At 37.9% G+C, this 25,532-nt stretch overlaps 1 protein-coding gene across 3 annotated transcripts in view; it reads left to right on the top strand.

Annotated features, from left to right (window-relative positions):
- The window catches only part of sfswap.S (splicing factor SWAP S homeolog), a 52,119-nt gene extending 28,626 nt beyond the window's left edge, over window positions 1–23,493 (top strand). For all 3 annotated transcript variants that reach the window (XM_018244172.2, XM_018244171.2, XM_018244173.2), the window contains 8 exons: window positions 3,477–3,630; window positions 4,389–4,619; window positions 5,438–5,625; window positions 14,764–15,017; window positions 18,668–18,802; window positions 20,536–20,688; window positions 21,821–21,887; window positions 23,176–23,493. In XM_018244172.2, the coding sequence (XP_018099661.1) occupies window positions 3,477–3,630; window positions 4,389–4,619; window positions 5,438–5,625; window positions 14,764–15,017; window positions 18,668–18,802; window positions 20,536–20,688; window positions 21,821–21,887; window positions 23,176–23,238 (1,245 nt within the window). In that variant the 3' untranslated portion in view covers window positions 23,239–23,493. The remainder of the gene's footprint in view (window positions 1–3,476; window positions 3,631–4,388; window positions 4,620–5,437; window positions 5,626–14,763; window positions 15,018–18,667; window positions 18,803–20,535; window positions 20,689–21,820; window positions 21,888–23,175) is intronic.
- Window positions 23,494–25,532: the final 2,039 nt, after the last annotated feature.

Below are 25,532 nucleotides of genomic sequence, written 5' to 3'. Positions count from 1 at the left end.
TTTGATAAAATCTGTATCGTATGGAGACAAAATATACAGAATTCTGATGCCCAAAGTTGACCTGCGCGGCAGTGTCCTGATAGACCTTCCTGCAATCCCACTTTATTGCAGTTATTGTCTCGAGATCAAAAATTTCTGAAATATCCTATAGGCATGGTTGCATTTTGAAAGGATAGCAGTCAATCCTCCTTCAGACTTTCATATCCAATATCCAGTAGTTCAGTCAATTGGTTGAAAAGAAATGATCTATGAAATCTGACCTTCCATGTGTAGATCTTAAATATATATACCTAAACACATGAAGCCACCTTATTGTTCAGTTGTAGCCTATTTTCAAAAAAGTTTCATTTGAATCTTTAAAGCAGAAGGAAAGGTGTTTTTATTTGGGGGTGCTAAAAGTTAGGCACCCCCAAGTGATTGTTTCTACTTACCTGACACCCCCGGCTGGTGCTCCTATCAGCAGAAAACTGCACTGACCCGTGGTTATTCCAGCAGCACCACAGATTGATTGCCTTCCTGCTTCTTCTTCGGAATTTTGCAAAAGTTAATATTAAAATAGCTCTTAATCAAATTATACTCTGCAGTTGCAAGGAAAAAAAGTAATTTTCTTACTACTTGCAGATTTCATTTAACATTAATTTAAAGAGTAGAGTTTCATTATTTTCAGTTGCATAAGAATGATATATTATTTTATTTTGGATCTAGTTTAGCATGGATGCTTGAGTTTGTATTAAATCAAACCCTGACCAATTGCTTTCTGCAGCATAAATGTCCTAAGTGTTTTATCTGTTTCTAAAAAAAAAATTGTTTATTTCACCTTGAGTAAATCATTTTCAAACCCCCTAAAACATTGCGATCCTTTCATTCTGCCTTGCTGAGAAACGCCACACTTTTCTCTCAGGAGATATTAATTTTTACAGTACAGTAGGTTTTAACAGAATGCATACGTTCAGATCTCACATGGTTTGTTATACTGCTGAGTCCTTTCTCTGAAGCTGGTCAAGGGGAATCTTATTTTACGCTATGCTTAGTTCGGATATTAAACCAAAGCAATAAAGTTTTTGTGAGCACCTTCTAAAAAATGCATTTTATGTTTATCTGTATTGTTTTAGTTTTAAAGAGAATTCAATGCTTGAGGAAGCCTTTTAACTAATGTGAATATCATTATTTGATTAGAATAAAGAACTGAATTAGTTGGTGGTTCTTAAATCCACTCGATTAGCATAATTCATAGAACAAAAAGAAATATCTACAGTTTGCATATATTTTGTATAAACAGCCTATATCAAATGTGCAAGGGAATGGCTTATTCAATCTAGTCTCTCTCTGGATTTGATGCTTACTGTGTTCTAATTTTGTTGTTTGCGGCTTTTAAACTAGGGTAACGTTCTCTAGCTTCTATTTAACTATAATGGCAGTGAAATATGTGCATCTAAGGTAGTTAGTTAGTAAAGGGTTAACATTAATATTTAATTTTTGGTAGGTTTGGTTTTATCAAAATTAAATCACTCCCCTCCTTGTGGTCTGCAGGTAGGCTGAATTCAACCTGTAATAAAAAAAATAAAAAAAAAACCCTTCCCCCGCCCTCCAGCCTACCTGCCCCCCCGGGCAAATGGCCTTAATTTTTAACTCACCCCTCCGTGCAGATTCTGGCCTCGGAGTTCACGACATCCATCTTCTTTCTTCGGTCTTTTTCAATAGTTTAGGAGCATGTACAGTTGGAGTAAATTTCCAATCCCAAACCACTGCGCATGTGCTGAAAGTCACGAAAATTTCCGAAAAATCAGATTCAGTGGTTCGGGACCAGGATTTACTTAAACTGCGCATGTGCCAAAAATGCCGTCAAGACACGAAGATTAGTGGAGAAGAAGATGGCTGCCGTGAACTCAGAGGCCAGAATCTGCACGGAGGGGTGAGTAAAAAATTAGGGGCATTTGCCGGGGGGGGCAGATAGGAGGGGGGTCTACCCAGGACGGCTATGGGGTGTTTTTTTTTTTTTTTTTATTTATTACAGGTTGAATTCTGAAAGTGTTAGGCGGGGAAATTGGTCGGGTTCAATAGGGTAAAAGAGCAAGTCACTGGTCTACCTAAGTATACCTGCACAGGTCTCTAACTAATGCTTGAGAACTAGTGATGGACGAATTTATTCGTCAGGCATGGATCCACATTGAATTTCTGGATTTCGTCGATGCAACAAAAAATTGTTGCTTGTCAAAATTACTTGGACACCCGCTGACTTTTGTGAATTTTCCGGAGTTTTACAAATTTCTCGGCAAAACGAAACAGGACAGATTCTCCCATCACTATTGAGAATTTACTTTGTGTTCAAATGCAGTACTGTCTTTTTTATGTTACCATGTGATATGCAGCTAAATAAATCATTCCCCCCCCCCCCCCACTGGCTGCCCGGCACAGTTCTCCTCTTAAAACTACCCTAGGTCAGATTTTTATTTTAAAGAAAAGTCACAATCACTTGTGCATGCCAAATGCTAGGTTAAGTGATTACAATCACAGGAGGTGTCTAATGCCATGGACCAGTGCCGTTTTCTGCGTACAAGAGCACTGAGATATTTCGGTAAAGGTTGATAACCGGCACTCTTCCTGTTTAAAAGGAGGAATTTGCATTAGTGAAAAAATTGTTTTTGTCTTTTCACTCCACTATGCATGCGCACCCACCAGGGCCGGATTTACATAGAGGGTGCCCCTAGGCCCACTTCCGTTCGGCGCCCCTGTCCCCTTCCCTTTATTCGTGCAAATTTTCATCATCAATGGGGAAATTTAAAAAAATATTGCATCTCCAGCGCATCCCCAGTGTTTTTGAACCAAAGTGGGTGTGGTTGGGTATCATGCCGCCCCCCTAAAATCCTGCCGCCCTAGGCCCGGGCCTAGGTGGCCTTTCCACAAATCCAGGCCTGGCACCCACGCAAGAAAAGAGTCACTCTGTGGTGGTTCTCCAGAAATACCCTGGGACGTTGCAGTTCTCTGATAACAGAAGCATTAACGCTGTGTATCAGGCCAGTTCATCTGACAAAAGTATCTGAACAATTCTAGCTTCATCCTCACTAGTACATTAAATTGTCACGTTGGGTGCAAAATTACCAAGTTTATGTTGTGCTTTAAAATGTTTGTCTCTATTTAATTAGTATGGGAATGTCTGATGAATTATTAGTAGTTATGGCTATTTTTTGCTTGTATCCATAATTGAACGGCTTGGACAGATTTTGTATAAAATGCATTCATTCACTGTTAAAAAGATCTGTGAAATATTTTAGTGCAAAACTAAAGTATGCCTTTAAGAAAAGGCATACTTAAAAGTAAATTCTTGATCTTAAAATATATAAATTACATTTTCCGTTCTACATTATACTTTAAATCTTTTTATTTTTGTCTTGCCTCTACTTAGTATTTCAATGGAACTTTGTCACAATGTTTCAATGTCATTATTATAATGCTTGTGATTAATTTATTTTATTCAGCCTACGTCTGAGCTTGATACAAATGAAAGTCATGCCGAAGTAAATAGTGAATCACTTTTATGCAGTAATCCTGTAGTGAATGATGGATACGGCACAAGTTCTAATGGTGATTCAGCTGGCAGTATACCTGTCAGTGATGGGAAGCTCATGAAAGGTAATATCTTCCCTGAAACTGTCCTTTTGCTTTAGAAATTGAACACGCTTGTTTTCATGGTTGAGTGCATGCTATTTTTTGCATGGGGTCTGTATTGCATTCCATTTGCTGTGTTTGCAGATGGCTTACTCGGAGACAGGGATCCCCTATAGTGTTTTCTAAGAACAGATCCATCACACAAGTGAAATCTATTTACCCATGGTTCATGCAGGAACTGTATTCACTAACCATTTCTCTGGTTATACTGAGGGAGTTGAATTTGAAGTGTATAGTCATTTCACACTGTGTGCTAACACAGCAGTTTGCTTATGAATCAGAAAAGATTGTGTATCCATAGTTATAGTTACATAGTTAATATCATGCTACCCATTTTGTTTTCCCATAGATTAAAATCCTTCGTCCTTACATTCTCTAAACTCAGCACTAAAACTGTTCTTCTAAACTGTCTGTCCAGGCTTACACATTTGAGTATAAAAAAGTGTGGGGGGGGGGGGGAAGAGTGGAAAATGTAGCAGTAATGGTAATTTTTTTCATCAGCGAGGCTAAAGAAAGCCTTTCCTTTAAAAGCTGCATATTTTATCCCATATATAGATTTAAGTCAGTGTCGGTTGTGCTTTGTAAGTCGTGAGTTTTTGAGTTCTGTCAGGTATCTGACTTGTAACAGATGCTCTCATTCATGTACCTTACAAAACGTAAATAAATCTTGCTGGGTCAAAATTTGGTTGACTTGATTACCTTTTTCGGTTTTGTTTCTTCAGTCTCGTTTGCACCAATAAGTTTTGCAATAAAGGTAAAGGAAACTGACTTGCTGCCGTTTGAGAAAAACAGAGTTAAATTAGATGATGACAGCGAAGAGGAAGAAGAAAAAGATGGCCTCCAAAGCAAGGCAGGTGCTTCATCAAGCAGCAGCCAAACCCTCAGTACTGGGCTATCCATGGCAGAAGAAAAGAGACCCCAGCTAACTCCAGAGGAGCTTGAAGCAAAACAAGGTATGATATATAGCTAATGTCCTTTAACTACCATAGCACAAGGTTGGAATTGTATATATATTAGTAGAGCCAAAAAGTTAAGTGAATGTGGTTCTGGCATTCCTTTTCCAATATTAATGATGGTCAGCATTTTGCAGAAAATCAGCAAGTATATGACAGAATATTTTTAGCAGTGCAATGCATGAAAAACAAAGTACTGTACAGAGAAAGTAGATGCAGTACACAATGAAAAGGCAATACTATAAGAATTTGTAAGATCTCTTATATCTGTAACTGGTTGATTTTTTTTTTTTTATCTGTATGTTTAGTGTATACACCCATTTATTGTGTAGTGCTTGCAGGATATGTTGGCTCTACACATAATACACATTAATGACAATAACAAAATAGCAAATGTGGATTAGGTTTGTATAGTACAGATAGTTTTGCACTTTTACCAGGACAAATGTCATCTTTATTCTCTCCCGTTTTGATCCATTTACACAGCTGTTTGCAGACTGGGTACAAATAATAATAATTCCACTGGAGAGCTGGTTACAATGCAGTGTTGTGTTTTATTGAAGATAGAAACCCATTATCCAGATTAGCATCAGAATTTAATAATCAGCCCTGTAGCACCAGCTTATATTAAAGATCCCAAGCATTCTGGATAACAGGTCCCATATCCTAGCAGAAGAACACACTGAAGCCATTGTCAGATGAAGATAATTTTATTGACTCACCAGTGTTATCACTAGATTAGCTTTGCTTTAGAAGCATAAATTTATCAGAATAGTTGATAACTTTAATACTCAATAGTGTTGTTCATTTTAATTTAGCAAAGCAAAAGCTAGAAGACAGATTGGCAGCAGCAGCGAGAGAAAAACTGGCACAAGCAGCAAAAGAATCAAAAGAAAAGCAACTACAGGCTGAACGTAAAAGGAAAGCTGCCTTATTCTTACAAACATTAAAGAATCCATTTGAAGCAGAATTGGGAAGAATAGAGGGAAGCCCTTCCAGTCCAGAGGTAAGCTGTCTTTGGTAAATGTTTTACCAGTTACAAAAGTCTTGCTATGTTGGTGTTTTTCTTTTGGTTCCTAATGAGGACTGATCTGCTTCAAAGTAGAATGGAATATAGGAAGAAAATGAGCTGATGTAAAAGGAGGCAAAGATCTGTAAAGGGTGAAACAAGGTTGCAGCAACCAGTATTGTTCACTGATTGGGTGAAAGAACTCACAAATAAGGTTTTGTAGTAATGCAGGGAACATAAAATAAGCTGCTAGTACAGTTGATTAAAGGACAAGGAAAGTTAAAAAGTAGGCTAGAAACTGTGCTTGAATTGAAAGTGTCAAATAACACATGTGAGCATGACGTACCTGCAGCGTTTCTTAACCATTGGTAGGTGGTGCAAGTAATGAGAGAATGCTGCAACTCATTGTGTGCATGCACATGATGTCAGATTTTCATTATGCACATGCGCGCTGCACAACTTGGGAGCTCCCAGTGCTAGTGGGGCCAATTATTTAAAAACTACAGTCACCCTCAACCAGAGTGGGAGAAAATATTTGAGGGTAACAGGAGCCCTTTAAATACTGTTGTCTACAAATTAATATATACCTCTCTTTTGGATAATATTTTCAATATATGTATTAAGTAAATCACGCCAACACTATAACCAATTATGGGTTTTAACCGATTGGGTTTAGAACCGCTTGCATACAGGAATTCTTATTTCAATATAATTAGTGCACTTTCCAAATTTGGTTAGTTATATTTTTAAATGGATCAAAATATAATTTGAAGGTTCTTAATGTTTAATACCAGGTCTTTTTCAGAATATTACCTGAGGATATTCTTAGAACACCTTACTATGGATCAAGCATTGTAGCAATAGACAAAGCACTTTTGCCCAGGGTTTTTTAAATGAGTGTAGGGAGAAAGGTATGTTATACTGGGGCTGTTTAGAGTAATTTTATGGGATTTTAAAATAAAAGGCTTGCTTATCCTTTAACTTTGATTAGTCCTGTGTATATTCTAATGCTATTGCAGGCAGCAGTTTATTTCTGCCTGTACAAAGAAGCTAAGAACAAATTGATTAGATGTGCGATATAATGTTATACACCTTAAAATACAACCATTTGTATTTGTTGCAGAAAATTTCCTTTACATGTAACTTATGGTAAAGGAGAATGTAAGGGGGGGATTAGCACACAATCCTGTCTGGCAGATAAACTGAGATAGGACTGCATTGATCTGCTTTGGAATGCTTGAACAGTTCAAGCAGTTGTAATACAAGGTACTGTTCTATTATTACAGAGAAAAAGGATATCATTTTTTTAAAATTTGGATTATTTAATTATAATGCGAGTCTATGGGAGATGGCCGTTCTGTAATTCTGTGTTTTCCGGATAACGGGTTTATCCGGATTCCATACCTGTATAGGTAACACATGTCATAACCCATATTCCCAACAGACCACGCCCCCTTCTTTCTGGGTGACTGAAGCTATCACAGTCTTAAAGTGGACCTGTCACCTACACACACAAAACTGCATAATGAAAGTCCTTTCCAAATTAAATATGGAACCCCAAAATTTTTTTTCATTAAAACATCCATACCTGTTATAAAGGTGTTTAAATATCTAAACTGTCAATTAAATATTACCTGCCCCGCCCGTGGCATAGAGATGGGGCAGTAATTACTTTCACTTTCCATTTAGCACTTCCTACATGTCACTGCTCTCCCCACATTCCCCCTTCCCTCCTCAGGCTCTATAATTGTGTAGGGCACTGCACATGGACATTAGGTTCCTCATTCTGGTTCATACACATAATTTTGGGGTGATACACAATTTCCCTTAATAACCATGTCCACAAAATGGCAGCTGCCTGCTTGATGTGATTGTATAATTCCAAAACAGATGGAAACAAAATTTAAATAATAAATACAGTGTAAGTAAAGCTTATTTTGCTCAACTAACATGATAGTATAGAATTTGAAATGATTTCTTAGGGTGACAGGTCCCCTTTAAGTATAAGGGGAATCACAGTATATGGGGAATCAACTAAGGTTATAAAGCAGCCATCACCTCCTCTTTTCTGCTGATTTGTGTCACTTGTGTAATCTTTTGTTATGTACCTTGCTTTCACTCCTTACAATGCTAATTATATTTCAGCTTTTTAAAATGTTTCTAGCAAAGTGGCCATATGTTTTCCTATTAATGTACTGGTGATAAAACTGTCAGATCACGCTAATATTAAATTCAGCCCTTCCTGCTAATTTTAAATATCCACAACAAGTATTTTATTTGTAACGCCTAGCTCTAACCATTTGAAAATGTCAAGAGTGTGTAGAAAAACTATTAAAAGTATATAAAATATAGATCTAGGGAAATTAGGGTTTATATGCATTACATTTAGATAATATTTGCTAATAACTTTACTGACGTTATTCGCTTTGATCAAAGATTCAGATTTAAGTAGGTGGAAATAACACTTTGGAAGATGATACGTTTTTATAGCTTCTGATACAAAATAATCGTCATTAAAGGGGAACTCCAGAAAAACATAACTTGAGCTTTTTGAAAAGTAAACATAATTTCAAGCAACTTTGTAATATACATCAATTAAAAAATATGCCGACTTTTCATGATTTTTAATGGTTTCTGACCGTTCCCTAAGCCTACCCCATGCTCTCCTGCTTATCTTTCTGACTACTTTGCTGAGCTGGCTGACTACTGTTACATTGTATCAACAGCCACCTGTCCTTCGCCTGCATCCTCCAAACCCCACACCTGCACGTGATTGCAAAAAAGGAATGGAGCATCATAGTGCAATGCATTGTGGGTTATGTAATTCCTGCATGCTGTCTGTAAGCTGTTGAGTAGTTGTTACAATTTGTAACATCAGTGTTTAGTCCCTCCTTTCCTGCCAGGATTTCAAATGAAGCAGAAAGAGAAGAACTGTTAAATAGCTGGATTGCAGGATAGAAAATTCCTTTGTTCATACTTTTTAAAGTAACTGTGATGGGTATATTAGGGGTTTCTGTGTTATGTTGGCCTCTTTGTCAAATTTTGGTTTGAAAGCTGGTGTTCCCCTTTAAATTCCCCTTTAAATTGGATTTTTATTGCAACAATGAATGTAATGTTGTGCAGATTTGCCTGAGCCATGTTAGCAAGTTTGATAGGTGTGTATGTGTTGAATAGGCTTCATCTGTAAAAACCGTGAGGGGAAATAATGGTATTCTTTCACTTCTAGTGTAATAAAAAGTAAATGGTACAGACAGCATTATGGATTATGAAAACATAAGTTTCTCAGATATATGATCGGCTTTAAGCAGAGTAAGAGCATTCCATATCTTTCACAGATACCTCTAAAGATGGCCAGATATTGAACTGCAGGTTTAAAAATCTCTTTGGGACGAGGACAGCATTGGCTCGTTGATTACCTCCTTGCTTCCATTTGATGTGTTCCGATCTTTTTGATAATATCAGCCTATCACCCGCCACCAGGTGAACTTATCATGGGAAGGTCTGCTTGTTTGACAACCTCTCCAAAAAGTGTATCTTTCAGTGTATGGCTAACATTACATTGCTGCATAAAAGCTGGCTACACCTGGAACAAGGTAGTTTGCTTGGTTCGTTCTAACCAGGCTGTATATCTCTACATTTGTAGAACTTGTATCATTCATTTTCAGACATCTTGTAAACCCATCTCACAAATGATATGTTGAAGGTCCACAAAAGAGTAAATCATAGTAACTGATAATGCCCATTAACCGATACTGGGTGTTGACAATTTACTGGAATGGATACTGCCCATGTGATCGCGTGTTAACCCATAGGCCACGCAATCTAATGAATAGCTTTTGGTCATCTGTGTGTGGCCTAAGTGCCAGTTCTGAATACCTGAAAATCTATCAATCTTTTTTAATAAACTCAAAACCTGTGGCACTGTGGGCCAGTCTTCATTTTGTAACTTTAGGACTGTCTCAATGGGGATGTTCTTTTTCAAAAGAAACACTTTTTTCTATATTATTTTATTTGGAAAAGTCATGATTCTCATGATGTGCAAGGTTGACCTGAAATTTGCAGTGACCTGTGCAATGAATACTGGTTGGGTGGCTTCGGGTTGAAATTTGGCCAACAGTTGCGTGTTAGGGTTGGGTGCAGGAAAGTACACTCCTCCTCTGCTCTCGAAGATTCGATGTCTTGAAACCAGACGCGCGTACAGAATGAGAAGACATGGGTACAGGTCGGGTGCAGATCCTACAATTCCAACATTTTGCAAGTTAGTATTGGGTTAAAGTTTCGCGGGTTAGGGTCGGGGAAACTGTGGATTAAGTCAGTGGCTTCCTTCCAAAGCCTTTTATCTGGTAGCAGCCACATTAACTATTAATCAGATTTAAAAATTCATACTTGCTAAATAGATATATTTGGTAAATATTGCATTCTTTTGGTAGGACTTTGCAAAAGGTGAACATTTTGTTTAAAATGTGTTTATATCTCTGTAGTGCTGGAGAATTCCTTGAATGACAAAAAAGATGTATTTAATGTTGTGAGATCCTTTTCTTCACTTTCTATTCAGAAAAGGTAGCTTCTTTAATGGAACATGACTGCTGCTGTTCCTTTAGTATTGTGTTTAGCAGTTAGACTGTCAGGCATGTCTTATTTGTATCTTGTTGTGTCAAGTATTCACTGAATCAATCTTATATACTTAGCATGAAAGAAGGCTGGTGTGTTTGGTACCTTAGTAACTATCAGGAAAGAATATTAACACATGGACATGTGCGCAGTGAAAGTGTTGAATGCAAAAGTACATTTCTTGGGAATATTCATTAGGAATTTTATTTCTAACCGATTATATTGCACAAAGCAACAAACATCAAATTGCCAGGTCTTAAATTACCTGTATAATCAAGCTATGTTTTGAAACCTAATCTGGAACCCAGAGAGACCCAGATAGAAGACTAAAACACTGCATTTGCTTTGCTGTGATTTCCATTCTGTAAGTTTAAATAGGCACACATTAACTTAAATGTTTTATGCCAGCGGCATACACTTGATCAACAATTGTATTTGCCAATACTGAATCAACCACAAATACATTTTTGTTGTGCTTAGGGATCACATTTTGCCATGAGATATCCAAATATTTCCTTTGGTATCCAAAATATTGCTTTCAGTTTTATGAATGTTTGCCATTTGAGATTAAAACAAGATTTTGGAGCAGTTGAAAAATAATTGTGCAGGCATGAGGGAGATTAACATATATGGCTCACAATAGCAGAACAAAATATACTGTGATAATTAGACATGCTAGAAATTGAATATATTGGACCTCACTGGGCAGCTCTAAATGTGCTTTTCCCATTCCTTCTGTAATTGAAAATTGCAAATAATGGCATATTTTCCAAGAGTTTATTAAAACATATTTGGTTAGATTAGTAATAAAAACTGTATTTCCATTTTTAAAAAGAGAACTTTTTCTGATTGTGGAAAGGCATATATTTTATTCTGCCTACTTGTAGTTAAGGATTCTAGATATCCAAATAGCTTTTGTCTTTATATATAGATGTAACCCTCTTACTGAGCCAATTAGAACTATGTAAAAGTTTATCATCTTGCAAGGTTATAAAGACAGATTTTAGGAACTGCTAAGCTAACTTTAAAACATCCACCCAGAATTTAACTAATAAACAGCATTGCCAGGTATTTAGTATCTCTATGATCAATTTGAAACATGAATAACAGTTGTGGAGAAAGATAGTGAATTCAGTTCTAAATTATTGTGATTCAAGCCAGATCTTATAGCAGCAGTTTACAGATTTTTTTGGTAAGGTGACATATACATGAAACCACTGCGGTACTTTTAAGTATTCACGCCAATTCCAGTCTTCTCCCTAGGGCCTTTTTGCCAGGACGGCCCGGCTTTCATGCCCCCTGAGGCCCCCACAATATTTGCAGAAATGGAAAATCCTACTGGCTTCTGCATGGCCTTCAGTATGTACCCCCGGCCACTATTCTGAACCCCCTTGGTGGCAGCCCCACCTTTTGGGAACCAAATCTTATGGAATAGATAAATCAAATCCATTTAGAAAAGGGTTTTTGTATGTGTCAAATATCTTTAATTGATTCATACACACAAGCTGTTTGAATAAAATATTTTTGGTAACTAAACAGTGGTTATTTTTATTCCATCACAGTGTGTTTTCCCAAGACACTCTACACCTGCTTCACTAGAGGAGAAGGAAGAAAGAAATTTGCACATTAAAAATGTATACTTAACTCAGTATTCTATCAGATTTTAAATGTTGTACTTTAAATATGATGTAGAACTTTACGGGAATTGGCAGGTTCCTGTTTTAAAAAAAAATATATAACAACATTCTTGTCTGCTAAGGTATGTTAAGTGCCCTCTCAGATCAACTTAGTGTCACATCAATCCCATAGACCAGTGGTCCCCAACCAGTAGCTCGCGAGCAACATGTTGCTCACCAACCCCTTGGATGTTGCTCCCAGTGGCACCAAAGTAGGTGCTTATTTTTGAATTCCAGGCTTGGAGACAAGTTTTGGTTGTATAAAAACCAGATGTACTGCCAAACAGTCTCCTGTAGGCTACCAGTCCACATAGGGGCTACCAAACAGCCAATCACAGCCCTTATTTGACATCCCCATGGACTTTTCCATGCTTGTGTTGCTCTCCAACTGTTTTTTACATTTAAATGTGGCTCACAAGTTAAAAAGGTTGGGGACCCCTGCCATAGACCACCACTTTTAGCAGGAAATCATCCTGCTTATACACTCAATTCTTATAGCTTATTATAGAGACTGCATTCAAGTCATACCTATTGCTGAATGCCCAGATGTTTGTTCATTTCCTACACAGTATTAAGGCCAAACAGTGGTATCGTTGTGGAGCTAAAAATGGGGAATGCAATATATGCATGTAAATTTTAATGGAACAAACAAGTAGCTGACCTGGGGGGTGGTACAAAATGATGAAAAAATGATTCCAAATCCTATTTTATCATGTTAGTCAAGCAAAATGAACTTTAATTAAATTGTAAAAAAATGTTGAATCTTAGTTTTCTTCCGTCTGAGAATTAATTATAGCAAGCAGGCAGGAGCCATTTTGTGGACACTTATTAAAACAAGCCTTGCACCATCTCAAAATCTTATTTGTGCACCAGAACAGGAGCCCTAATGTCCAACCCCATGCATTGGTTACACAATTATATGGTAACGAGAGGGGGAATGTGGGAAGTGCAGAGACATCTAGTAAGTGCTAAATGGCAAGTGAAAGTAATTGCCTGCCCCGCCTCCATGCCTAAGGCATAGAGGAGGGGCAGGCAATATTTGATTGACAGCTGAGATTTTTACATCCGTTTAAAACAGCTATGAATGCTCAAATAAAAAAAAATTATTTGGGTTTCATGTTTAATTTGTAAAGGACTTTTATTATACAGTTTATGTCTAGGTGACCGGTCCACTTTAAGGCTCTAAATCCCACCGGTTGTAGAATATACCATCTGTAAACAGTTATTAAAATGATAATTACATTTTTTATTTTAAAATCCCCTAATTTTAAAATCTAAGCAGCCCCCCGAATAATACACATTTCTCCCTGCATTCTGTCTCAGGTAGGTACTGCATTAAAAGCCACTCAACTGCAGCTCTTTTAGCTGCTTCCTTGTCGGAAGTTGGACTCCACCCCCTTTTCTTTTTTAAAATCTTTCCCACTGCGAGCTCCTATGGAAATCAATCAGACATTACTAGTAGGCATGTTTGAGGTCTTGACAAATGAAGTGAGGAGGAGTGATCAGAAAGCAAAAGGGGCAGAGCTTCACTCTTGACAAATAAGTAATTTAAAGAGCTGCAGTTGTACTGGCTGCAACAGAGAAATTAAATGAATCTGAATGCAGGGAGAAAGGTTGTTATTTTTGTTATTCTGTTTTATCTTTATATCTAAGGTTCTGTGACATAAAATGCAAATATAACTTGCAAGCTTTGAGAAGACTTTTTATTAAAACCCCATAAATGTCATCTCTGCAGATTTGCAGAATGATGGTTTGTAGTGGAAAGACGGATATCTGGTATCAACAAGAATGTGTGTATAAGATTTGTTGGGTGAACCTAATGGCTCTTAGGACATAAAATGCAGCACATGTGCTTATTTTGGAATAGGCAAAGTATCAGCCATAAAAATTAGTATGCACTATATATTATTCGCTAAATACCTTGTTAATGCTATCCATATTTGGCAAAAAAAATTGTTCAGAAGACTGGGACTATTAGACATTTGGTATTCTACTGGTTTGGATTTTTTAACCAAGAATTTCCATACACCTATACATATTTGGTAATGTCATGCTTAAGGAGAATTTTGATCGAGTTTTCAAAAGCTTGGGCTATATTGGAAAACAATCTAAAAGGGTAATCTAAAAGGTCTAAAATCCACCACCAAAATGGCATTTGAAGCCAATGAAGGGAGAATATAGACCCTCAGAAAGTTAAATGAAGAACAGTTAATGGTTCTGAAATAACAATACTGTCAGAGGCCAATGTGCTGGCATAATTCATTGCACTCAAACATACAACAACCTTAAAACGCTTTTTTGAGTGTGCATCCATGTGCAGATGAGAGTGAAGACTGACCTTTATTCTTTCTAGGGTCTCAAAGTAGTGAAACAGCTTGACTGGATCACTTTAAAATTGGTATGTTTTATAATCCGCGAGGAACGTGTTGCTGTAAGCTGTTTACTTAATGACTTGTTAAACATAGAGGTTTGGGTAATGGCGAATGCTACTTTTTCTCTGCTAACATGGATATGGATCATGTTGGAGGAACAATAACAGGCATAGCATTCACCTGTCAATGCACATATGGCTTCAAACCCTGAAACAACATTTTCTCAATCCACCCCATGCAAGTGGCTGAGTGGATGCTATCCAAGTGAATACATGTTTTTTATATTTTTGGTGGTGGGGGTCTGTTTTTAACAGTAACATGTTAAAATTATTATATTGAAGTATATTTCCAGTGATGAACATCTGGTAGACTCACCTATTTTGGAAATCCATATGTTTGCATTATGTCTGCAGAACATTACTCTGTTGTAATATATAGTTATCAGTTGACTTATCATTATTGGTATCCATCTGCAGGTTGTTAACAGCATGACCTGTGATCTGTTACCAGAAGACAGAATAATACCAACAACTGAGTATCCTGTCACTGAAAGGTCACTGTACAGAGAATTTCCCCGGGAAGAGAGAGAAAAAAAGAAGAAACGTAAAAAACACTCCAGGTCAAGATCTCGCTCTCCAAAACACCATTATGAATCAAAGTCCAAGTCACGACCACATGGAAAAGTAAAACATTCCCTTCCCACTGCTTACAGAACAGTTAGACGGTCTAGGTATGTATGAAGTGTCCCTCTCAATCTGCTTGTTCATTTTGAAAAGCATTCTGTAAACAGCCATTGGGTTTCACTGCATTTCTTTTACCTTTACTCTTGAGTGTGCCCTAAAAAAATCCTCCTTTGACTGCAGGCAAAAATACTGAAATCTAAGTACATTTATATTTACTTTAAAGATAAAATGTATTTTATGTTGTTCAGACACCACATGCTGATTCTGCTTAGAGCTGCAGTCACTTGAGCTTTGGAATTGGCTCATTGGTCAGTTGTCTTACTACTGGACAAAATGTCTGCTCCCCCCATCATTCTAATACAGGGATCATTTTAAATATATTTGCAATTAAAGACATCACCAAATGTTGGGTTTCTTTCCTAGTGATGCTTCAGAGCTGTATTTAGTTGTAGCTTGTGTGTGGGTTATTCTGCCTTCAGTTTTGTCTTTCGCAAGTTAAATTCATGTTAAATTCTGTTTTCACAGTATGTTTGCGTTATTGTCTGTACTGTGAAGCACCATCAGTTTTGTAGAGTAATGGATCTATACACTTTAGAAGTCATCCTGCTGTTAATGTCAGCAATGATATCATCAATCAATAGGTAGATTCAGTTCTATTGGCAGTCATACATTCTATGCTTTAACACTCTATACTCTTCTTGCCCCTTCCCATCATTTTGGTCTTGGTTTCACCTGTCAAAAGTACTGGACATGCTTTTTTAGATGTTTTCTGGCAAAGTCTAATTGGCTTTCCTATTCTTGTGCTTTGCCACTGGAAACCCTCTGTATTTACTTCTTTCTCTTAATTGTAGATTTTGACATTAATATACCTGCCTCATTGAAAGTATTCTTCATTTTGCTAGATGTTGTGAATGCACATTCTATACTTGAAGGCAACTCCAGATATTTTACCTTGTTAACTGTTCATGAAATAACTGCTTACACATGCAACAGCTTGTTAGTCAATTATCCAGCTGCAGAACTATTGGTCCCCTAAAAACGGAGGGGAAATATAAAAAGTGCTATAATTCCTGGACCATTAAACTCATTTGGATATGAATACACTCGAGTTAAAGCTGGCAGTCCCAGTTGTCCCATGTTTATTATATAATTACCAATATTTTTTGGTAAAAATAAAACTAAAATAACATTATCAATGTCCAAATAGTTATTTGCCTAACTGTATTTAAAAAGCTTGTATTACTATCTGGGGAAAGGCAAGAATTACATTAAAATCTCTGCTGTTTTGTTTTGTGCAAAGAGACTGGCACCATCCACCAATCCACTCTCTCTAAATCTGTCTTGCAGTGCTGCCATGATTTATTAACCCAAGCCTTGTCTCTGCCATCAGCAAAAGCAAACAGAAAGGCACCCATTTATAAGTCAAAAGAGGGTACATATCAGGATCACCAGAGTAGGGTGGAACAGAAGAACTTAGCAGGTTCTGATCCAGAGGGGGAATTCTACCCAACAGCCCACACAGTATCAGCTGTGGTATCCCATTTGTTCATGACAACATACAGGCCCAGTGCAGTTGTTTAAATATTAACATGTATAGTCAGCTTTGCCTTTTTATCGGCAGAGCCATTATTTTTCAAGTTAACATTATATTTTTTTGACCATCTTTATCCAGCGTGTTCCTTGAACTTCACCTACTGACTAATGCAGCATAGTCATAGTCATAGTCCGCATGGTGCATGATGCTGCTAGATTTAGTAGCATTTAGAGCAGTTACTCATAACTGTTTCACATAATAGATTCACAGTAAGCGGAGGATCACATGAACACACGACTAGTCTAAAAGATTATCTATTGATAGCTGTAAGCATTGTTCTTTGGTTCCCAGATCACTCTCAATTATACAGCCCTACTACTTTACAACTCTTGAGTGTGGAAAAAATTGCTGTTGTCTTTAAATAAATATTTCTTGGTCACTAGCAGGAGGAATTGAATTGTGTCTGGCGAATCATTTTCAGTTTTATGTCATGTGAATCCTGATTTTTAGCATGTTATTGAATGACATAGTCGAAGTACCTTTTACTTTATGTTCAATTACCCTTTCAACAAAATATATGAGCTGCTTGGCTTAGAATCTATCTTCATGCTTAATTGCTTAGTATTCAACCCTGTTCTATAAATCTCCCATTCAGTCTTAAGAATGTATTCCTGGTTGCTTTGCTAACTGAGTCCTAGCAACTAGATGGCAGTTTAAATTTAAGGCCAGCAAATGCACACACAAACAATTAATTGCACATTGTCGGGTAGTCTCACATTCCAGAGGTTCATGTGAAGGTGAAATACCCATTTAAGATGACTATATTTGGTCTGGGGATTTGCCTGATTTTGACCATAGCATATTCTGTACATTTAGTGCATGTGTAAACAAAAAAAAAATCAATATCCTATACTGAGGCAGCTATTGAAAGCTGAAAAAGGATAAAGGGCACAGGATACACAACAGATAACAGATAAGCTCTTTAGTACAATAGGAGTCTTCAGAACTCGTCTGTTATCTACTGCGTATCTTGTGCTTGGATGGCTGCCCCCTTGGCTACACAGCAGCTTATTTATATAAACAATAGTAGTGTTTCTGAAGCAAACACACCCGTTTTGCCAGTGCAGGGCAACACTACAGTATACTGTCATTCCTTTAAAACAATTACATTTTTTGTTGTTACTTTTCCCCAAAATTAATACTTAAGCAAAACAGCTTATATCAAATGAAGTGGCATATTAAAGAATCTTACCAAGTAAAGTAAATATTGCCCTTTTACATTTCTTGCCTTGAACCACCTTTTCGTGATGGTCTCTGTGCTGCCTCAGAGATCACCTGACCAGAAATACTGCAGCTCCCACTGTAATAGGAAGAAGTGTGGAACTCTGTCTGTTAATTGGCTCATGTGACCTAATATGTATAGTTTGTTTGTGTGCGCCGTAAATCCTCGGATCAAATGGGACAGCCCCTATTTTGTAAAATGGCAATTTTCTACTTATGATTACCCAATGGCACACACTACATGAAGCAGGGTTTTACATATGAACTGTTTTATGCAATCCATTTTTATACAGGCCTACATTGTTTGGGGGTTTAGTTTTCCTTTAAGAATTGCATCAGTGGTACACTCTCACTTCCCATTAAAGGGCATGTAAATTCTAAAATAGAATAAGGCTAGAAATGCTGTATTTTGTATACTAAACGTAATGAACTTACTGCACCACAAGCTGAATCAAACAAATAATTTATTCTTTCAAAGTTGGCTACAGGGGGTCACCATCTTGTAACTTTGTTAAACATCTTTGCAAGACTAAGACTGTGCACATGCTCAGTGTGGTCTGGGCTGCTTAGGGATTGTCATAAACAAAGCTGCTTGAGTTCTGCGTGGCTGGGAAGTAAGGCGGGGGCTCCCCCTGCTGTTCATAAGTATGATTGTTTCCCTGCTCAGCAGTTAGGGACCATCTGACAATTCCTATCCACAGCAGAAAATGAAGAGAGAATTTCACTGCATACAGTCAGGTTTCTTATAAAAACGGTACATATTTTTTAATTAAAGTATATTGGAGATAGGTTGCTTTTTCATTAAAGAAAGTAAAAATGGGATTTTGTTTTAATGCCTTTACATGCCCTTTAACTACAACTAATGGCTTTTTATGATTTCAGATCAAGGTCAAGATCCCCACGAAAACCTTCTCAGTCAGGGGAAAAGAGGAGAGAAGAAGAGAAAGACAGAGGAGTTCCAAGTGTTTACCGTTTTGGCCACAGCCCAGGCAACAGCAGAAAACGTACACGGTCACGGTAAATATTGAAAACAACTTTTTTAGAGTTTACATTTGTTCCAGTGCAGTAAACCCCAGGGCAGTATTTTTCAGTTTACAGGAGCACTGGCCTGGGTCATAGTGTCGTAAATGTATCCAATCAAGCACTTGTGTGCTTCACCATTTGACCAGCAAAATTGTGTTAAGTAATGTTAATTATGTTAAATCTCAGAAGATGTTATGATCTGAATTACTATTAGAGTGTGCAAGTCCTGTCTCCCACCTAGACCTCAAGTCCTTATAGATCAACAGATCAGTGGCCCCCACTGGGTATGGGCTTACCACCCATACATATATCCATACAGTTAAAGAAAAAGCTAGGAAATAAAATACCTGTTTTAAAATGTAGAGATATTAAACTCAAGAAGAAGTTCCCTTTGTCACGTGAAAACATAAATCATAGGTGTTTTCTGTTATTCTTACTATTTTTAACGAGATCTTGTTTATTCAGATTTCATGGGGGCAGGTGAGAAACGCAGAATCAAAGACACACACCGTAATGAACTGTCTCTTTAAGTTATAAACTGCACTTTCTGAGATCAATGCAAGCTGTTTATCAGAATGTACAGAATTATACAAAAAAGTATCTCCTATTGTAAAATATAGGAAAAGTTCTTATGACTTCCATGACCATATACAACTGAAGAGCTTGTACTATTCTACAGGTTATTGAACTCTGAGGTTGACTTGTAATATCCTAATTTTTTACAATCGGATGTGCATTATTTTTCATATTTTTTATGCAGCTTAAAAAAAGTTAAAAGTTAGCTTGGTAGACGTGTTTTTTTTCTACCTAACTTGCTAAGTTAATTATTTTAATGAGTCATGTGACTCAACACCACTTAGAAATGGTGCTTAGTGATGTCATTAGTTATTATAAGAATTTCATTTGTATACTATTGATGGCTTTTGTGTATTATAGAGGCATAAATTCAAACACAAAAAAATGAGCTTTCTTTTTATAGTCAATGATACAAAATTTTTGTTACCCTAATAATGGTTACCCTGTGTATGCAGAAATGTCTTCACTAAGTTCATATTAAACTAAATGAGCAAAGAAAGCACAAGAATTCAAGCAGCTTTAATATTGGTTAGAATCCGAAAAACAACAAGATACTGGCAGATAAAAGAAAGGAAACCCTATAGTCTTGCAACTAGTGTAGATCTAAAGAAAGGTTGTTTGATTTTGTACAGCATTCAAGTTTGATGATAAATTTAAGTCAGTAACCTAGATGTGGGTTACTTTTGCAAATAAAGCCTCAGATGTACATGCTTTTCCAAATAAGCCACAGAATCCTATTGTTATAGTTTCATATTTATAGACTATACACAGGCTGTTATTTGGGGTGGCATGGATATATTCATTAAATTAGTAACAACCTTCTGAGCCTGTGGGAATTGAATGAGGGTTTTATTATAGGAAACCACCTCACCTCAACATGTGAACAGTGGAGGGCAACCTTACTTGACTTTATTTTAATTGTACAATTTTGTTTTTGAAAAAGGAGGTAATAAATGACACTTTGTGTCCCCTTTAGCCAGAGTCTGTAGGTCTCCCACATGATCCACAATAACAAGTTGAAGTTTTGAATTCAAAATTATTCTATATGTCCCTCACACAGCTGATCATTTTTCCAATGATATCTTTAAAAAAAATTGCTTCTGCGATTTGTGTAATTATTTTAATTGCCATGAATTTGTGTTTCTCTGTAGCAGCCCGTCTGATAATAGAAAGAAAAGGCATTCAAGATCCAAAGCGAGGTCTCGATCCACCTCCCCCAACATGCAAGGATCAAACGTTCGTTCTGTGCATTCGACTAGTATCTCTCCCATGGAGAGCAGGGGTTCCAGCCAAGAGCACTACAGGTATTCTAAATCTGTATAAATATAACATAGTGAATTCTTTGTGTAGTGGCCATGTGACAGCCACAAATCGATTTCTACAATTCACAGCAATATTTACCCTGCCAAGAGGGTAAAAAGTGTGACTGCTGTAACATTAATTCTTCAAGTGCAACGGCACTTGGGGGGGGGGGATTTGTCATCCATGGTTCTCCCATAAATGCTTTTCCACTGTAATGTGAATCGCTGGTGGAAAAAAACATTCAGTTTTCCACATTGCCTCGCAAGGAAATTTCTGGTGACACATATTTTTTCCACCAGCGATTTACATCATTGCTGGTGGGAAAGCATGTTGGTGTGATTTGTCTCCCGCCCTAGCACATTTTTGCTGTGGATGACAAATCTTTCACTGATCTACTACACATCACTCAAACGCATCTCAGATTTTGAAAACAGTACATGTTTTATGACTTTGGTGCTTTGTTCAAAATGGATTGTCCCCATTTTCCTGATAATGTGGCCACTGAAGGACTTAATTTAGAATAAGTTAATGAAGAGTTGTTATTGCAGTTCCCACTGCTTTGAAAACTCCCCAATAGTCCGAAAATAAGGCGCCATCCAAACTGGAATTAACTTTTATAGTTGTTTAAAGTGAATGTAAAAGTCTACTTAATCCTTCAGTTATACATTGTTTCGCATGCTGAATCTATACGTTTGTCCTTGCTGCAGTGGTAATGCACACATATATCACACAAGTAATCCTCTCTAATATCCTGTTATAATCTCTATAATAACACACCCTATCTGCTACACATTACAAAAATAATTGGTGTACATAGCACAAAACCACCCCTGCATCAATGACAAACACCAAATACAGAATGCCCACATTTTCATGTGTATATACCATTGCGTTATAATGGCATGAATATTCAGCAATTTCTTTAGATGGTAAAAGATATAAGTATACTAAGGGCACACAGGCTTGTAGAAGGATATGAGATTTGATTATTAACCTGCTCTTGATTATTAACCTGCATTTACAATTTGCAGCTTGTTACATTTACCCACAAGGCTGTTATGTTTGGTAGTAAATTTGCGTTCGGTTTTACCCAACTATTGTGTGTGTAACCAAATCCTGAACTTGTACTTTCAGGGGTGGATCTCAGGATGGTCGCATAGAGTCAGAAATAGTTTCTTCAGTGCAGAGCAAAATAACTCAGGTAAGTGTGTGTGTGGAAAAACTGATTATTGACATCTGAGATGGCTTATACACAACTGCATTAATTGTCATAAGTGCGCCAGCAAAGTGATATTGCATGTATTAGCCCATAGCCATTATGTTTGCCCAAAACAGCACAAAGCAGTAACCACACACAAAGGGAATACATACAGTAAATAAAATTGTAATCTCTGGAAATCTATACACCGCTATTGCTTGTGTTTTATTAGTGAGAGATGTGTGAATGCTGTGTTTTGGCTCATGATGCCAGTCTAGATCTGAACTAGCCACTACTAAGCTTTGGCAGATCAGGGGTTTATTTGCATAGAGATTTTATAAGGAAAGGCATTATCATAGCATTATGCCATAGTGTCTGAAATTATAATTTTCTGCATTACTTTTACTTCCATAAGGTGCATGCTTAATGTTGAATATTTATAATTGGTTAATAAAGGCAATAATGAAAATACAGGACAACAGTCTGGCATTTCGCTAGTGACATTAATGCTTTAGAAATCTTCATAACTGGGAATTAGAATGCTGCTTTACACACACACACACACACCACACACCACACACACACTTTATCAAACCAGCCACAATTTAGCATCTTTTAATGCATGTGATTTGGCTTTGCCCTTGTGTTCATAACGAAATGTATTATTCTTCTGTCCCCTCTGTGCAGGATACTTTAAAACATTTTTGATTTAGTGTATTTAAATGAAACAACAGAATGCTCGTTATTTCACAATTCAGTATGGGGGGGGGGGGCACTGTGAGCAATGAATTTTCATATAGGCCATAGCCTGGGACAGCGAAGACACATCTTTCATCTCAGTATTTGTAGCTGATCACAATCCCAAAGCAGTTTATTCAGGACTAACTTAGGATGGATAGATAGATAGATACATAGATAGAATACATGGATAGTATAGATGGATAGAGACCTCTGCCTTTAAGCAAGAGACATACAGACAGGATAATTGACCTCTGAAGAAATTAATCTTAGCATGTCTGAATGTGATGGGAACCTTCACTCGTGCTTGCTCTCACATGAGTGGATGCATTTTAAGGATTTTGCCAACCAAGCAGCCTCAAATTATCCAAAGAATGTGGATGCCTCTTCCATCATGATAGTGGCAAGGAGAGATTTTGGGCACTTTGGCACAGGGTTAATGTGGGCTAAAAAAACATTTTTGAAACTGTCTTGTATGCCTTGGCATAAATGTCTAGTTGTCCTTTACATAGCTGCATGCAGTTAAGCAAACATTTTTCTTAATGCTTTGCAGGATCTCATGGCTAAAGTGAGGGCAATGCTTGCCGCCTCCAAGAACATGCGCAAAGACTCTTAATGAGACCTGTTCACATGTGAGTTACCACCAGAAGTCTGTGTCAAAACTGGAAGACAGCTGTCCGCCAGGATGGATGGAATCGTCAGACTGCCTCCTTTTTATACACTGTTCACAGTAATAGTTCGATTTCCTTAGGGAATAACTAATCTGGTCAATTTTTCATTGACTTTTTACAGTTCCTGTAAACATTGACCAGCAGTTTTCACTGTATATTTGTATATATTCAATTTCTGTTTCACTGTGTTCCAAATAAAATCAGAATACAAAAGCTGAGAAGCAACTATTTATTTAAAGGACTTCATAAGATGTGAGCGTGAAACTGATTTGGGAAAAGAAGTTAGTGGATCATGTCATTTCTATAACTTTTATTTTAATGGTCAGGCCACACGAGCAGATTCGGGGAGATTAGTCGCCCCATCAACAAATCTCCTCTTCTTCGGGGATACAATCTCCCCGAACTGCCTTCCCCCTGCCCTACTTCAGAAAATGAAGCGTCTGCAGGCGATTTTTATTGTAGCCGGCGGAGGGCTGGGCGAAGGCAGATCTGGGAAATTGTCTCCCTGAAGAAGAGGAGCTTTGTTGCTGGGACGACTAATCTCCCCAAATCTGCTTGTGTGGCCAGACCCTTACAGAATTTCTTAAAGGAGAAGGAAAGCCCCAGGGCGCAAAACCCCTCCCCCCTCCCCTGTGTTGCCCCCCCTCCCTCCTCCCCCCTGGCCTACCTGTCCCCCTGGGCAAATGCCCCTAACTTGTTACTCACCCCTCTGCGCAGGTCCTGTCCACGGAGTTCACAGTCGCCATCTTCTCCCACGCGCGTCTTCTTCCTGCTCTGACCGGCGTCTTCTGGCGCATGCGCAGTAGGAACAGGTACCGGTACAGCTCTATTGCGCATGCGCCGAATGTCACGAAGTGAAATCGGAAAACTTCGTGACATTCGGCGCATGCGCAGTAGAGCTGTACCGGTACCTGTTCCTACTGCGCATGCGCCAGAAGACGCCGGTCAGAGCAGGAAGAAGACGCGCGTGGGAGAAGATGGCGACTGTGAACTCCGTGGACAGGACCTGCGCAGAGGGGTGAGTAACAAGTTAGGGGCATTTGCCCAGGGGGACAGGTAGGCCAGGGGGGAGGAGGGAGGGGGGGCAACACAGGGGAGGGGGGAGGGGTTTTGCGCCCTGGGGCTTTCCTTCTCCTTTAAAGCTGGAATTGAAATGATCTGCATGCCTTGCACATAACTAGGGAGGCCTATCATCCCAACAGGTTTTTCCCCCAGCAGCTAGCTATCTTTACATGGTATATTTTGTCTGCACTGTGCAAAAGCCATACCTGATGCGCCGAATCCAGGATTTGGTTCAGGATTCAGCACTGCGCACTGTTCTTTTTTCCCCCCTTGTCTTTCTAATTTGCGTATGCAAATTAGCGTTCGGTATTCCACCGAATCACAAAGGATTCAGGGTTTGAACTAATCCTAAAATAGTGTATTTGGTGCATCCCTATCTTATAGGCAGATGCAGATTTATTTCTAAATTACACTGTTTACATTACAAATAATTCATTCCACCCGTCCTCAACCAACACGTGTAATTTTTAGCAGTAATATGGGGGGTTTTGATCACCTGACCACTCATTGTAGCAGGAAGAAAATCTGGGAGTAAAAGACGGATCTCTGCCTATTCATTGGCATGTACTCTGTGTGCCCTTGGTCTGTTTGTGAGCATAGTGCCTTGTATGATCCAGAGAGAGGGACACACTATAGTTCCTAAACCATCACTTTTTCTGTATGACATTATTCCGTATATAGAATATAATTTTATATATATGAAATCTGAACCTCTATCGTGACAAAAAAAACGTAAACCCAAAATTAAACTTTGTGTGAAACGAAGGGCCTATTTTTATAGCCTAATCCATTTAAACAATGCAACAAATAGTAAATTCAGATGCTGAAAAAGCTGTTTTATGCCAAATATGACTACATACCATTTTTACACAGCGTGTGGTGTATTTGATCTTGGTTTTTTACACAGTTTGATAAATAGGCCCCTCCAATGAAAACATGCTACAAGGGAGTAATTATGTGATGACGGTGTCCATTTAAATGATGCCCTGCAGTCCAAGCCCACTATTTCACTTCTAAATCGACTTACTTCTATCTCAGCTTTGTTTTATTTAAAAAGGAAAGCCCATCCAACGTTACACATGTCAACTCAGTCAAACGTTTTTGCAGACGTGGCTAAAATTTCCACTATAAAATAGATTGGCTTTCTCTTCAGTGCAGCTGTTATGGCTGGACTTTT

This window comes from Xenopus laevis, chromosome 1S, assembly GCF_017654675.1.
Source record: "Xenopus laevis strain J_2021 chromosome 1S, Xenopus_laevis_v10.1, whole genome shotgun sequence".
In the NCBI taxonomy this organism is placed as follows: Eukaryota; Metazoa; Chordata; class Amphibia; order Anura; family Pipidae; genus Xenopus; species Xenopus laevis.
This window is presented reverse-complemented; position numbering and strand designations above follow the sequence as displayed.